Source organism: Anthonomus grandis, chromosome 17 (genome assembly GCF_022605725.1).
Source record: "Anthonomus grandis grandis chromosome 17, icAntGran1.3, whole genome shotgun sequence".
NCBI classification, from domain to species: Eukaryota; Metazoa; Arthropoda; class Insecta; order Coleoptera; family Curculionidae; genus Anthonomus; species Anthonomus grandis.
Window position 1 is genome coordinate 12,903,453 of NC_065562.1, and position 15,446 is coordinate 12,918,898.

Consider the following 15,446-nt stretch of genomic DNA (forward strand, 5'->3'; position numbering starts at 1 on the left):
AAGTAAACCTAAAAATACTTCAAAGATCTGTAACAAATAAAACACTATATTAACTGAGTGGAATTTATAGAATAAAATTCAAAATAGTTTCAAATACTTGGAGGATATTTAAAATAATTTTAAATGCCTAGACTAAATATACTAGAATTCTACTGCCTGTAAACAATTGTTGAAATAAAATTGAAATTGGCTTTGAATATCTGGAAGGAGGTGAAATATTAGTGTATTCAATTAAGGTAGTGGTGTTTATTTTAACATTTTCCTAATGATTTTCATAGCCTGGATTAGTTTGTAGGTATTGGCACTATTTTTTTCATCCCGTACCTGCTAATTTTTTGATAATGTCCACAGTTGCTTTCCACTAAATAATATCTTTAATTTGCGATGGCATCACGGCTATTCAGATGATAAACATTTACTTAAATTTTTGAAGGATTTGATCTTACTCTACGATAGACTATCGTTTAACGTGCACCATCTACTTTACTTGCTTTTTCTACTATAAAGGCTTGTAAACGTTTGTTTATTAGCATATTATTTATTAGGTTAATTATCTGTTTGCATGAAAGAATTTTTGCAAGGTTTAGAAGAAGACCATGTCGCCATAATAGTGTATATTCATAGTGTCAAATTCTGCTGTGAATTCGACAAATGCCACTGCTATTTTGAGATGTTGCTGGCACCCTGCTTTGATATAGGATGCCAAGACCAGCAACCTGCTTTTATGGAATTTCGCATGTTTCAGTGGTAATATCGGCTATCAACGTATGGTTAAATCCCATTAGGAAGCAACCGTTCAAGTAGTTTTTATAGGCAACATTTAACAATGATATTAGGCAGTTGTGGCATTATTGCCGGGTTTCTTTGTGGCTATTACCTTTGCAGTCAGATGTTAGAATTATGTTGATACAGTAAAGTACAGTGAGTTGTACAGTACATTGTTTAATATTTTGACCTTAGAACTTATAAAATATACTATTAAAACTAAAATTTCAAATGCCCAAATGTAATAAACTGCAGTCCCAAATGCCTAGCTGAAATAAAATTGAAAGTGGCTTGAAATGTCTGGCATAAAATGAGAAATGACTTAAAATACCGAAAAGAAACCTAGAAGGCTTAACTTCAAATTTCTGAACGATATTAAAAATTATTTCAATGACCTGGAAAATAATATTTAAAATACAAACTGTCTGGGAGAAATGGCTGAAATAAAATTGAAATTGGCTTCGAATATCTGAAATAAAATTAGAAAATTACTTCAAATAGCAGAAAAACAAATTAAAATTACTAAACTCCTTTAACAGATAAAACAGAATAGCGAATGGCTTTAAATTTCTGGAAAATAAGTTTAATGTTTAAAATTAACTATAAAATGTTTACAAATAGATTAAATAAAATGGGAAATGACCGAAACATAAGAGGTAAATTTAAAACGCCAAGAATATAAGGCCAGAAAGAAATTGAAAATTACATTAAAAGTCTGAGACCCCATACATATTATCTTCTATAAATTTAAAATAATTTTTCCAGTTTTTCAGGTATTTAAAGGTGTTTTAGAATTTTAGTCCGGGGACTTAATGCTTGAAAGGAGCGGCTTCAAATGCCTGGAATAAAATTAAAGTGCAATTCAAATATTTAGAATAAATGAAAAATTACTTAAAATACATATGATAATATTACCTTGAAGAAATGGCTAAAATAAAACTGAAATTGGCTTCGAATATTTATAATAAATGAGAAATGATTTCAAATACCAAAAAGAAACCTAAAATAAGCTTAAATTTCTAAATTGATATTAAAAAAAGGCCAAGAGGTCTGGAATCTATTAAGACATAAAGAAATCATAAGAATGCAAAAAAAATCCCTAGGAAAACTAAGCTAAATATTTGTAAATGTCTGGAATAAACAAGAAAATGTTTTGAAATGCTTGAAATAAAATGTAAATTAACTAAAACACTAGACTTAAACTAGGACTAGAAATAAACTGAAAATGACATTAAGAGTCTAAAACACCATACCCGGATAATATGTAGAGTCATTTGTCTTTCAAGAATTTGAAATTATATTTTATCATATTTCAGACATTAAAACCCAACAATTGTATATTTCTTCCATGTATTTGAAATGAGTTTTTGAGTTTTGCAGTTATTTGGAGTCATTATAAAATTAACTAAAGCTACTATAGAATTTTGTTAATGTGTGGATAGAGTGGCTTCAAATCTCTGGTATAAAATTAAAAGTGACTCAAAAATCTTGATTAAATGAAAAATTACTTCAAATTCGTGAAATAAATAAACCACTATATTAACTGCCTATAGGGAGAAAGAAACTAAAAATGATGAAAGATATTATAAAAATCTGCAATTTTAGTTTGCCAATGATTTACAATAAAACAAAATTAAATGTAATAAATAAATCTCTATTAAGTTCACTCACAATAGCCCCCAAAAAAATTAAATAAACAGATATCTCCTAAAAAATTTAAATTTTTAACACACAACAGGAAAAATTAAAATAAAATTACACCCTGTAAAGCGTGCCCCAAAGTCCTCTCATGAAAATTAATACCTCGTAGGTCCACCCCTGGCTCGTCTTAGTGCTGTCACCCTGTTTGGCATAGTTCTTATTAAGTTGTTAATGTAGTGTTGAGGAATGTTTTGCCATATTTCCGGTAATTGATTGGCTAGTTGTTCTAAGGGTAGAGGTGGCTGTTCGAGCTGGTTTAATCTTCGAGACATTTCGGCCCATACATGTTCAATGCAATTCATGTCGGGTGAATGTGGTGGCCAGTCTATTCTGGTAATGCCATGAAATTCAATGCGATCATTGACAATTCTCGCACGGTGCGGGCGCGCATTGCCATCGATTAAAACGAATTCTTCGCCTATTGCACCAAAAAATGGTATAATTATGTTCTCTATAGTAATGTCTCTATATCGTATAGCATTCATTGTTTCATTTCTTAACACCACTAAATCGGTGCAGCCATCGAAACATATGCCTCCGCAAACGCAAACTGAACCGCCACCAAAGAGGGTAGTGGGCGCCATCAAATTTTCATGGTATCGCTGTTCCCTTTCCCTCTACAACAAAATTCGACTATCACACATATGTAGCCGAAATCTGGACTCATCCCTAAACATACAAGATCTCCAGTTTTGAAAATTCCAATTACTGTGTTCTATTGCCCACCGATTTTTGCATGCACGATGTTCCCCCGTCAACCGCGGATGTGTGGCACGTCGTCTGGCTCTTAAATTGGACACATGTAATCTTCTTCTAATAGTCGGATTAGAAATTACCCTCCCAGTAGCATGCCTTAAGTAGCTGTTAATTCTCGAAGCCGTAAATGTTCGGTTTCTTCTTGCGGTTACTGTTATATAGCGGTCTTGAGCATGAGTTGTAGCACGTTCTCGGCCTCCACCATGTCTGTAAGCTGCAGACCCAGTCTCTACATATCGATTCCATGCACGACTCACGACACTTTGGAACACATTTAGCCGGTTAGCTACTTCTTCTTGAGTTAGGCCCTCCTGTAGCCAACGTACTAGTTGCTCGAGTTGCACTGTTTCTAACCGACGTAGAACCATTATTTTTAAGAAAGTAAAGAGATCAACAGGATTTACTCATAGCATAAAACGCAACTTGATGAATTTTATTTTTTTAGGCAAATTTCGGTAATTTATAAAATATCCAGTTGTTGTGCAGTTTATTTTTCCACTTTCAACTGGATGAGTCTTTGTAATCACTTCTGGGGTATAAATATTTTAATATTATTAAGCCGAGGATGGAATAAATTAATAATTTAACTGGTATGTGATCGATGGCGTTTTAAAACCACTGAGATATAAATTTTAGAATTTTTAACAGATAATGTTTAAAAAAAAGTTAATTGAGGTTGCTAAAGCTGTAAAATTACAAAAACCTATTTTTCACTGTTTATCGGTCGACAAACTTCAGATCACTGCTTCTAGTTCTTTTACCAATTTATTCATAATCTTCAGCAAGCTTCTTCTTTATACTTTTGGGATGCCAAGGTTTCATCTGCTTACATTTCTTTACAAATTACTGAATCAATTAGTAAATTGTAAATGGATCAAAAATATATTCTCCATCATATTTATAATCCAATCATTAAAGTCTAATTTAAGAAACCATCTCTTTATATGTCTCTCCTGTACTGGCACGTTCATTTCTAGCACCTGCATTTTCATCTATACGGTCTCACCGGTCGGGTCGGCCTAATGATATAGTCCTCTCTCTGTTGGTTAAAAGAAGAGTTTTTTCATAGGAAACACTTGGCAAATGCTGAAACCCTGGGCTAATTTATTGCCCTTTTTCGAGCGACGACGCGCGGCAGATGGCCGATAGGCCGACGATAGAACAACGACGGCGGAAGGGAGGGAGACCCGGTGTTTCAGTTTTTAGTTTGTATTGAGGAAGGTCGTTAAATTGTTAGTTATAATATTCTATTCGTTTGTTCTTTGGTAAATGTTGAACGAGGATGGTCGTTTAAGGGACCCCTTATAAGCCAATAAGGGGCTTGATCATGTCTATCAATATAGACTCTTTGTAGCAATAACATTAGAAACTGTTTTGGAGTTTTTGACATGAAGAGTGTGAACGTTCTTAGTTGTTGAATGAAAAGCAAAGTTCTTCAATAAATAAAACTAAAAATTATGTGAAATTCCAGCCCTAAAATCAAATGTTACGTTTAATAACTGAAGACAATAAAGAAACAGTCATTTCTAATGACTGGAATACTTAAAAAATTACGTGTCTAAAAAATTAAATGCCTGGAATAAAATCAACTTTAATTACCTGAAAGAATCATTAAAATTACCACAGGATGATGAACAAATTTTTTAAAATTTGGTAATTTATTAGGATCTAAAGGTTATTTGGAATACCCAGAAGCCTTATACTTTAATACATATCTATAAGTATTTATCTCTAAATTACAGCAAATTTTAGCAAAAGAAAACTGTAACAATCTTAACTTCCACGAATATAGCAGCTGTTCTCCGGCATTCGAGAATCATCTCGTCTATCGCCTAGACCCGAAGGTGTGACAAGGATAGAGGGAGCGGCGGGCACAGCTGGCGACATCTCGGGATGCATGTAGGAAGTTGGCGAATGTTCCGGTACAATGGTCTATCTGATAGATAAGGAGGAAGACATAAAAAAATCACTTCAGAAACCTGAAATAAAAGAAAAATTATTTTTATAATAATAATAATTGGAATAATATACTGTACATTTCAAAATTAATTTTACAAAGTAGTTATAAATTAATTCGAAACACGATGAACTTGTCAGTTTGTGTGTGTTTTCGTTTAAGAAATATGCATATATCTAGTTCAGACAAAATAACAGTATTATATTTACAAGCTAATAATAGTACCTAATATAATATAATTGCATAAACATAAAGGAGAAAAACGATAAATATAAAAGAATAAGGAAGCGAAGAAAAACCATCGGAGAAATACAATAGGAAAGCAATTACTTAAGATTTGTTAAGAGGATTCAAGGCTTTATTTTATACTTAATTTTGAAGAACGCGTTTTTTATACATTCAGGGGGCATTATTATGATAAATTTTTGGTTTTATTTAAACCAGAGATTTTTTAGTAAATAAAAAGTTTATTTTAGGGAAATAAAGGAGATTAATAGTTTGATATCTTGTTGCTGTAAATACTTCAGGTCTAGTTTGGTCTCTAGTATGTAACTCTATTACTGCATAGGAGTCTTATCACTGAATTTAATAAAATATGTTGAATTTGAAAATACATATACCATAACCAAGTACAGATTCCGCCAAAAGTTGATACAATAACAAGATTGTTTTTTTCGATAAAAGACGTCAAATTTACGTAAACAATTTACTAATTTTATTTGTAACATACATAAATTTTAACAATTCTAAATATTTTAAATTATTTACACAATCAATTCTAATGCTACACTGCCAGTGATCATAATTTAGACAATCAAAATTATGTGAACATATTGTAGTGAAACCTGGCAGATTGGATCTGTTCATGACATAACACAAAAACTTTTTTTTTTCCAAGTTTTTAACGTTAGAAGGCTGAAATTACATCAATAAAAAGCACAGTACCTTGATTACTATACTCCACTGCACGTCCAAAGCTAAGTATATCATTTATTTGTACCTACTCTTATATTTTCTACAAACTATTTTATGAACTGATTTGGTAGATACTAGACTAGACTAATATCTTTTAGATGTTTTAAGACAACACCGTGAAGTACAAAATTTTGCATTAATTATAAGTTTCTTCCTGGAATTTGATATAACTCTCATTTTATTCCAGAAATTTGAGGCCAATTTTGGTCTTAATTCAGCACTTCCTTCGAGGCAGTTATGAGTATTATTTATTTCTTCCAGACATATTTTTTTAAATTCTTCCAGGCATTTAAACCTAATTAGAATTTTATTCCGTGAATTTGAAGTAATTTTAAGATTCTTTGTGGTGTTCTGAGTCATTTATTATTTATTTTAAATGTTTAAACCAATTCTAATTGTATTCCAGATATTCAAAGCCATTCCTTCCAGGCAGCTAAGATTGTAGTTTATTTGCTTCAGGCATTTGAAGTATGATCATTTTATTCCAAGACGTAAAAAATTAAAATTAAATGCTTGTAAGGGAGAAAATCTATTTAATCCATTGCCTGAAGTGCCTGGAATAAAATAAAGAATTATTTAAAATGCTTAGAATAAAACGTAAAAAATACATCACGTGGCTGAAAGGCATGAAACATTAACCACATTATTTCCTGTGCCCAAAAAACGTAAAAATGATAATTAAAATAAAATGCTTAAAAGAGATGAAAATTATTTTCAGTGCCTGGAAGGCCTGGTATATAAAAAACAGTACACAAATTAACTGAAAGACGTAAAACTTTAACCATAGTATTTCTAGTAAGTACCTGAAATACAAAAAACATTAAAATCAAAAGCTAGAGACAGATGAAAATTTATTTCAGTTCCTGAGAATCTTAAAATAAAATAAAGAGTTAAAATGTCTGAAATAAAATTAAAGAAATTCGTCAAATTGCTGAAAGACATGTAACTTTGACCGCATTAATTCCAGTACGTGAAATGCCTCGAATAAAATAAAAATTTATTTAAAAAGTCAAAATAAGAATTTCAAAATACGCCAAATGACTAAAAAAATAAAAATAAGTTTAAGTGCATGTGAGAATTTTTAAATTGATTTGGAATGCCTGGAATAAGGTTGGTAAATTAGTTGAAAAACTTGGAATATATAAAAAAGACGACAAGTTAGTTTTGTAAAAATTGAAAGTTTAATTGTAAACATTAAAACAAGCTTTTAATTATATTTTAATACCAACCTTATTCCAGCATTCCAAATCAATTTAAGGATTCTCACAGACATTTAAACTTGTTTTTATTCTTTTTGTCGTTTAACGTATTTTTAAATTTTTATTTTGACTTTTTAAATAATTTTTTATTTTATTCCAGGCATTTTACGTACTAGAATTAATGCGGTCAAAGTTTTATGTCTTTCAGCAATTTGACGCATTTCTTTGATTTTATTAAATTTCTTTTAGTGGCTTTTCTGTAATTTATGAGTTTTTTTTAATAATATAGGTTCTATAGTCGGATTACTGATCAGATGGAGTAAATGATGTGCGCGAAATATAGGCCCGCCCATCGATGCAACCTTGGCAGATTTAGACGAGGAGAATTATGCCTACTTATTTTAAATTATTTTACCGTACAGCTTTGCTTTGTAAGCAGCTTTTTTTAAAATATAATACGGTCGCCGGTAAAATGGGTCCAAACCGATTTTGAGGTTGTGCCAGGTAATGATATAATAATCCCTTTTAAGTATTTTGTTATGCAAAGTTATGTTAATACGAGTATATTGGGGTTTACCGAAAAGGGATCCTTTCAAGGTAATCCTTTTAAGTAATCATGCCAGGTCAAACATTTAGGGTGTAATTGGCCAGGTTCATCAGAACCGAACGCTACCTGAGCGCTGAAAGTTTTGCCTATAATAGTAAAGACCAATAAAAATTGTCATACCTGAGCAACAATCGAGCGCTCAGGGAGCGCTTTTTTCTGATAAACCCGGCTATTATAAAATATAATTTTATGATCATTATCTGGTTTTGAGAATTACTTAAGAAGCTTTAATCTTTTTTTAAATATGTGTTTTAAAATAAAAGAAGGAATAACAAGTTAGGGGCTGCGCTGGTAGGCCTGTGAGATTTAAATCTATAGATTGAATATAAGTATATATTCGTTCCTTATTTAAAAAAGGAACAAATACTACATTTATTTTAATACATTTTTTACACATTATGTTTATAATTATGTAAAAAATTAAAATTATTTTTTACCTAGGTTTGTTGGTTTTTTACCTTTTGATGAATGGAAAATCCAATATATCAGACAAGTTTTATTGTAAATGTATTTATACTATATTAAACTAATTTATAAAAAATATTCATGGAAAATAATACTAATACACGAATAAATATGTATATAAAGAAGAGATCAAAGTTTCCTAAAAAATTACTCGCTATCTGAATCTGATGAGTCTTCATGTACATTACTTATAATAAGTGGCTCTACTTGGATTTTCATCCTGGCATCCATAGTCCACATTCGCTTCTCTTCCTTGAGGACATGGCCGACAGCTTTCAATTTTCAGCAGTTACATTTTTTATTGCTTCGTCAAAAAGTGGTTTAAGTTTAGAAAATGTAAATGTAGTATTTCTTCTGCCTACTTCACCCTTAATTTGTGCCCAAACGAGCTCAATGGGATTAAGCTCACAGTGATATGGGGGTAGTCTTAAAACAATCCTACCCGTAGATTTTGCAAGCTCGTCGACTACAAACTTGTCTTGACCTCGATTAGCCTTTACCAAATCCAAAAGTTCCGCTTTTACCATATAAGAAATTGCCTTACTGTCTAACCAGGCTTGAATGTCAGACTTCTTCGTTGCAGACGTTGGGATCTTCTCAAGCTTTCTGGTATGATAGGATGCGTTATCAAGCACAATAACACAATCTTTTGCAAGACGAGGTAAAATTTTTTTGAAACACGCTTCAAAAACTTCAGAATTCATTTCTTCATAAGAGTCCTTTTGGATTCAAAAGCCAGAAAGCTTCATCTGAACCGATATGGAGAACTATTAACCTTTTTCCTTTACCAGATGGTGACGTCAGTCCAGTCGAGAGTCCTTTGACAAGAGCTTCTCTAGCAGTGGTTCTCGTCTTTCCATACTTTTTGAACCACATGACCGGCGTTGACCCAGGTTTCATCCAAAAAACAAATGGTTTTATTTTGCTCTCTGTATTTCTTAATAGACCGCAAGTAACGTCGTCTTCAGCAAATTATCTAATTTTTTTCTTTAGGCATACAATTTCTACTCCTTTTTGTATAACTGCAATAAAAAAAAGCGAAAATTAATAATATAATCAAAAGAGTTTTATCGAGGGTTTTATTTATCTCAAAAGCGATTTAAACTTACCTAAAACCGATTTCTTGTAGTAAATGTCAAAAGGTGCTTTTTTTAAAAGAAATAGAAATTGCGTCGTTTTCTTCAATTGCGGCTGAAATCTTTTAAATCGTTGGCGGTTCATTTCTAAAATAAAAATTGATGGATTGTCCTGCGGATCGCACATTTTGTGTCATCATCTACATGATCCAAAAATGGCTCGGGGTCTATTGTACTGTTTTGGCGCTTGAAATTGAGGAGAAACGTCATGTTCCCGAAGAATGTTATAAACACTACTATGACCAACTCTTAAAAAGAAACTTGTGTAAAATGTATATTCTAAAAAAACATAATTTTTAATGAAAATTAGCTTTCTTTAAAAATTATAATGAATTAATTGGACAGACGCTGTACAGTGTTTCCCAAGATGAGCGAATTTATACGTGAAAATGGCAAAAAAATTTGTGGTTAAAATTTGACCGTTTGGCATCCAGCCCTGCTTGATTAAAAAATAAAATTTGGCAGATTATTATTTTTTTTAAATCAAGCTTGCTGCTTCTGCTGTAAACTGGACTTTTTGCACTTTGTTGTATGCTAGATGGTCGTTATCACATGTTTTATATATGTTCATAATCACTTCCCTTTCAGCAATGGTCAAATGGTTTCGTACTCTTTTCTTGGGGGGTGACAATGGGGGTATACGTGGCGCGTCAGCCATTATTTGTTAACAAAAAAATTAACATAATCTCAACTTTTCAATATTGCGAAGATTCAAATATTCGAATAGTAGAAAATTCAACCCAAACGATCTAAAGCCGCTCGACTAATAAAATTAAATATACCTCAAGTCATGAACCCTATCGAGGCTCTAGGCCACACCTCCGGCGCAGAACGATCACGTGACCACTCCATCTGTTTGGTAACCCAAGAATAATTCGAAAAAACTCTACTAATCCAAAAATTTATAAATTTTTATCGACAAGCAAGCAAAAAAGAAAAATAAAAATCAAAAAGTCCCTAGCTAAAAAATGTTTAAATACTTTAGAGCAAGTAAATCCTAAAAAGTAAACAAACAAAACAAAAATATTATAAAGTCAAATGCAATGTAGCAAACGATAACAACAGGAAGGCTTAAGAGTTCCTCGTAGCATTTCTCCAAAATCATAACTCTTCTAAGTTGTACTATGCTTTACTGAGAAGTAATTTTCTGAGTCTAAAGCGACACGTTTTTGATGTATTTATGTAATGATGTAAAACAACCTTCCTATTGAGGAGATTTCTCAATAGGAAGGTTGTCAATCAAATCAAGGTAGTCTTAGGGATAGGTAAATTGAGGTTTTGAAGTAAAAGCCTGAAGCCTGCAGCGATTTTTAAAAAGAAGAGTAGATATCTCCACAATAAAAAGAGATGTAAGGGTTCGAATTTTAAGAGTCACAAAATGTGGCAAACAAAAATTTCTCTGATTTATTTTGACAATATAGCGTAGTAAACATTTCGTATTAGTTGTGATCGTAATTGATATAGCAAAAGCAAAACAAATTGATGAAAAAGTTTCCTACTTAAGGCTAAAATATGGAAATTTTTTGTCATTGTGTCAATTGTGCCAAAGAAAACACTTATAGGAACGAAAAATTTAGACATTTCATTTTAAATCTAAACCCCCTTTTAAATTTTAATATGTTCCGAAAAAACTAAACTTCCATTTTTAATGGAATAATCGTCGACGTTACACTAATTTCCAAACAAACTATTAAGTCATCGCCCCCTTTACTCCCTAACGTTAATTAAGGAAGCAACCGCAAACTAAGCCCAGCTTCCTACCAACTTTATAAATATTTTACAAAGTGAGTTTGTAATGAAAACATTAAAAAAAAAACAATAGACGTGGCGTGGTGTGTATTTTAAATAACAAACCGCCCAAGCAAGAATAACTTGGGAAAGGTTAGGGACGTCGTATTAATGCGGGCCAACGCCGGATGTTATGCCAAAATATGCAACGAATACACATGCATACTTATAAGCTGGAACCGGGGACCGGATTTATATAATTTTTATGGTAAAAATGATAAAAGAGAAGACGTACACTATCGAATTTCGTTCGAAAGAAATCAAGAATATTGCCAAATTAACATCATTTAACTCATTCCTTCATTATCTTAATTTAGTTATTCATAATCTTTCAATGAACTCTACCTCCAGTAGCGTCACACGGTATAAATGATTGTAAAAAAACGAGTTTCTAATTCAATTTGATGTCAGACAAGGAAATATTGGTTATTTCTAGATGCACAATCTTTTGCCACTTCATGTCATCTTTTTCTATATTTCGAAAGGCTTTAAAATCATACTTGCTAGAGAGATCATTATATGCAGTGAACTATTTTTTTAATAAATAATATTAGAACATTATAAATATTCAGTTATTTAAACTTTTTACTTTTCTTACTTTGTATTTATGAGTATGTTTTATGTTTTCTGTATTGCAATCTTTTGTTCTTTTTTGTATGTTCATTAGCTTTGTCTACAAAATTTGTACAAAGTCCTTGATATTAAAACAGATTTTTATTTATGCATTTATTAATCTTTAACAGTAATTTATTCGTGAACAAGAACCATAGGCCTGGTAAGTATATTATAAAAAATAATAATTTTATCCTCTTTAACCCCAAAATTCAAAAAAATTGAAGTTGGCAATATTGATTATATAATCGCTACCAGGCTTTGACATACAAATACTTTAGCAAAGTACGATAAACTGCCAAGAAATCTGATGCGAATTTCCCAGAGAGAAAATGTTTGCTCATTATTTGCAGAAGAAGGTGGAAAGAGACAGAAATGCTAAACAACCGTTTTTGTAAAAGAGATAGAAACTCACTGGCCTTAAAGTGGAAATGTATGTTGGTTCTTGCTTTTGCAGATTGCTGGTTCTTGTCTCAGAGAAAGCAGAAGACCATATAGAAGGTATACTGTTTCATTATTGCTGTTGAAGAAGATAAAGAGAACAAGACAAAAAGTCAAAGAAAATCAATAAAAAAGAATTAAAGAAAGTAATAGAGAAGATCTCCAAAGCAGTTAATGCTAATAAAAATGCAGACTATTAACCAGATTAGAATCTGAAATTAGACAACCAATTCTCAAGAAATAAAAAAAATAAGATATTATGTCGTTACGTCACAGGTGAAGGGAGAGGAAGGAAGTCGACAAATAGGTTTAATAAGGAAAGGGCGAGTTTTGGAATAAAACTAAATCCAACGTAAAGAAGGAAAAAGAGGAAGAAGAAAACAAGTATTTTTTTGCAAAGAACAATAAGTGGTTAAAAATCAAAGCTTTAACATTGCTGATAAAGTCAATCAACATATTCATTACTTAAATTAAAGTATATAAGAACAACCAAATTCGGTTGGAAAATTATTTTCGATTAAATGTTTGCTGAAGATGAAAAGAGAGAGAAATACTAGGCAATCAATTTTGTAAAAGAGACAGAAAAGACAACAAAATTACCGACTGGCTTTCGAGAATCTGTACTTATTATTTACAGAAGAGAGAAAGAGATGAACATTCTTAATTTTGTAAAACAGAGGGAAAATTACTGGCCTTTCCTTATTTTGGCATAAGATAGAAAAAGGGCGAAAAAATAAATAAAAATTATTAGCCTTGAAAAGAAAATACTGCTTTAATATTGCAGTTGCAGAAGATTTTAAATGCCGATGGAAGAGCAATGTTATGAACCATATCAGAATCTAAAATTTTAAAAAAGCTCCTAATTGCCAAAAAACGTTTATGCCCAAAGAGTATCTATAAAAAAATCTACCATCAGCCACATCTGAAAAAAGAAGAAAGAAGTCGATTAACAAGTGTATGAATGAATGAAAGGACGAGTTCTGAAGTGAAGCGAAATCTAACGTAGAGGCAGAAGAAGAACACAAAGAGGAAGTAGAGAGAAAACGACAGAAAAGTATTTATTACAAACGAAAATCAGTGATAAGAACTCCAGATAAAGTCAGTCAATGTTTATATTACTCAGCATGGATGAACATATAAATGAAGAAAAAACCAAATTCATCCAAAGAATCTGAAGATGTTAAGCAAATGATCAAATTAAACGAGACAGACGATGAGAAAATTAAATTAAAGTTTATAAGAAATATTAGAAACGCCAAGAGGATAGACACAAAATAAAGAATAAAAGGACCCCAAGTAAGTAAATAAACTACAAGCTTAAAAAATTATTTCCTTGGGTGTTTTTACTTAAAAGGAGAGATTTACACGACTAAAAGAGAAAATAGAACAACAACAAGAAAATATTTACTTCAGTTCAGTGGGAGAAGTAAAAACAGAAGAAGCAGTTTAAACATTCCTTCAAACCACAGAGCAATCTCATTGATTTGAAGATATAAACTCAATAATCACTCAGTCCTTTATTATCTTAATTTATATATTCATAATCTTAGAATGGGCTCTATCTCCAACAGCATCACACAATATAAATGATTGTAAAAAAACAGGTTTCCTAAAGATATTATTGTTATGCCATTAGGAAGTCATCATATGTATCTTTTATTGCTGTATCAGAAGATGAAATATTGAATATTTCCAGGCTGGAGAAAGACATCAAGTCTAATGATACTAAGTAAATAACTAGAAAAAGACTTGAAATGTGTGTTGGAAATCAAGGAAGTCTTTTTATAGATCATGAAAGATTTAGTCTATCCGACAAATTTATCTGGACAAAAATGAACTACTGAAATTCCAGGGATAGTGTGGCAATGAACTGGAAAACTTGGACAGTTACGTGCGTTATTGAGGAAGATACGATCTAACCAATAAATTTAACTGGACAAATACGAACTACTAAAGTTCAAGGATAAGGTAACAATAAACTGGAAAATTTTGAAGCTACGTCCTTTATTGAGAAAAATTCAATCTACCCAATAAATTCACCTAGGGAAAGGTTAACTACTGAAATTCCAGAGATGCTGTAACTGTTAGTCGGCAACGTCGACAAATATAGTCATCATTGACAGTACTTTATTCCAGAATATTCTGAAGAGCTCTTATATACCCTCAAGTATGGCGTCAATACGTCATACCGTCAAGCGAAAACTTCACTTATCGGAGCGGCAACGTCGATAATAAGATCACTCTTGAGCTTTGACAATTGATTCATAAATATGTCAGTAAGCTATAGGAAAATTAGGCAGCATTGCCAACGAGCCTGCAGTTTCGAGGAAGTTTGAATAACTTTTATGCTATTATGGAATTTTATGCCAAAATATGTAATTTTTTAGGTTAAGAACTATAGGCCTCGTAAGCGTATTAAAAAAGTTCTAATTTTGTTCTATGTAATTCAGAGATTAACAAAAATTGTGACTAAAACACGATTTTTTTAGAGAACTACTATAAACTGCCAAGAAATCTCATGCGTCGTTGTCAGAGGAAAAATGTTTGCTAATAATTTGCAGAAGATAGAAAGGGACAGATATACGAGGCAATTAATTTTGTAAAACCGATAGAATCTCACTGGTTTTGTGAGGAAAGAGGAAATCAGTGCTAGCTTTTGCTTTTCTAGAAGAAGGAAAAAGAGAAAGAAGGCTAATATCATATCAGTCACATCTGAAGGAAGAAGGAAGAAGTCGACTAACAAGTGTATAAAGGAGAGATCTAGTCCTCAAGTGAAGCAAAATTTAACGTAGATGCAGAACAAGAACTAAAAGAGGAAGAAGAGAAAACGACAGATTAATATTCTAAAACTCTAGATAAAGTCACCCAATATTTAAATGTGGAAAAACCAAATTTAGCCAAAGAATCTGAAGATGCTAACCAATGAGCAAATTAAAAAACAGAGAAGATGACAAAATTAAATTAAAATTTATAGGAAATATCAAAAACGAAATACTAGGATAAATAGACCCAAGGTAGGTAAATGAACTACAAGTCTAAAAAGT

At 31.6% G+C, this 15,446-nt stretch overlaps 2 protein-coding genes across 2 annotated transcripts in view; one reads left to right on the top strand and one right to left on the bottom strand.

Annotated features, from left to right (window-relative positions):
- Positions 1-15,446, top strand: part of LOC126746146 (BTB/POZ domain-containing adapter for CUL3-mediated RhoA degradation protein 3) — a 413,055-nt gene that overhangs the window by 265,677 nt on the left and 131,932 nt on the right. The gene's annotated exons all lie outside the window — the stretch shown is intronic.
- On the bottom strand, positions 8,701-9,129 carry LOC126746591 (uncharacterized). The gene has a single exon (XM_050454900.1). The coding sequence runs from the start codon at positions 9,127-9,129 to the stop codon at positions 8,701-8,703; it is 429 nt and encodes a 142-aa protein (XP_050310857.1).